Source organism: Monoraphidium neglectum (genome assembly GCF_000611645.1).
Source record: "Monoraphidium neglectum strain SAG 48.87 unplaced genomic scaffold scaffold02639, whole genome shotgun sequence".
Lineage (NCBI taxonomy): Eukaryota > Viridiplantae > Chlorophyta > Chlorophyceae > Sphaeropleales > Selenastraceae > Monoraphidium > Monoraphidium neglectum.
The window spans coordinates 1-1,018 of record NW_014010989.1 but is presented as its reverse complement, the minus strand read 5'-3'; the positions used below and the strand labels follow the sequence as shown (position 1 = coordinate 1,018).

Below are 1,018 nucleotides of genomic sequence, written 5' to 3'. Positions count from 1 at the left end.
CCCCAACCCCATCCCCCAGTTCAGGGGCAAGGTCCTGGAGCTGGCCAACCAGCACACCGCGTCGCGCGTCATCCAGTTCTGCCTCAAGGAGGGCGCCCCAGACGCACGGGCCGCCATCGCCAAGGAGGTGCGCGCCCACGCCTTTGAGCTGGCGCGCTCCAAGTACGGCCACTACCTGGTGACTAAGCTCATAAATGTGGCGCCAAAGGAGGACGTACCGGGTGAGCCTTGCCGGGGCGGTGTGGCGGCGGGGACATCATTGTCGGCGCGGCGCTGACGCTGCTGCGGGGCGAGACGGGGGCATGTGTGGCTCGCTGCGGCCGGCGCGTTGGCCAGGGGGTCTGGTGCCGGCGCGATTGCGTGGGGTTGTCTTTGGTCGCAGGGGTGGCTTGCCTGGGCCGCGTGTGGGGGCGTCCCTGCCGATGATGCTTTCGACAATACTGCGTTATCTTACCGAGTGCGCTCGGGCCTCGCGCCCGCGAGCGCTGCGGACAAAAATCTGTCCTGAGGCAAAGGGGGCGCTCCCTGCGGGCGGGCGGTGCATCTGGACGGTGCCAGGGCGTGCTATTCTGCACGTCCTTGCGCGTGTTGTGTGGTTGTGTGGCTGTGAGTGTGCGCGTGCAAGCGTGTGTTGTCGCGGATGTGCATGTGTAAACCCTTCTGGCGGGCAGGGACGTGAAACTTGACAGGCGCAACCCCGTGCCCTGCTGAGTCATGACCTTGCCCAGATCGACCCGTACAGGCGGCCATGTCACACCAATCGCTCTCTTCAGTGGGCGCCTGGTCCTTTCGGGGCTGTACATCTCATGAAATCCCATCCTCCCATACCCCCTACTGCGGCAACCTCCTCGCACCCCTCCCCCTCCTCAAACTACCATCTCAAGCGTGCACTTTCCCATTCTCGGCACCCAAGCCTCGCCCGTGCCGCGCCCATGAATCCTCGCCTTCCTTCCGACGACCCAGACCCAGCCTCCCAACCCCCCCTCTCCCCCCCCCTTTCATGCCGCCCCCCAGCCCT

At 65.8% G+C, this 1,018-nt stretch overlaps 1 protein-coding gene across 1 annotated transcript in view; it reads left to right on the top strand.

The window, feature by feature from the left end:
• MNEG_11206 (hypothetical protein) overlaps positions 1-277 on the top strand; it is a gene marked incomplete at both ends in the record, with an annotated part of 1,598 nt that extends 1,321 nt beyond the window's left edge. Inside the window, one exon of the mRNA XM_014040319.1 lies at positions 20-277. Within this exon, the coding sequence (XP_013895773.1) occupies positions 20-277 (258 nt within the window). The remainder of the gene's footprint in view (positions 1-19) is intronic.
• Between the last annotated feature and the right edge of the window lie 741 nt (positions 278-1,018).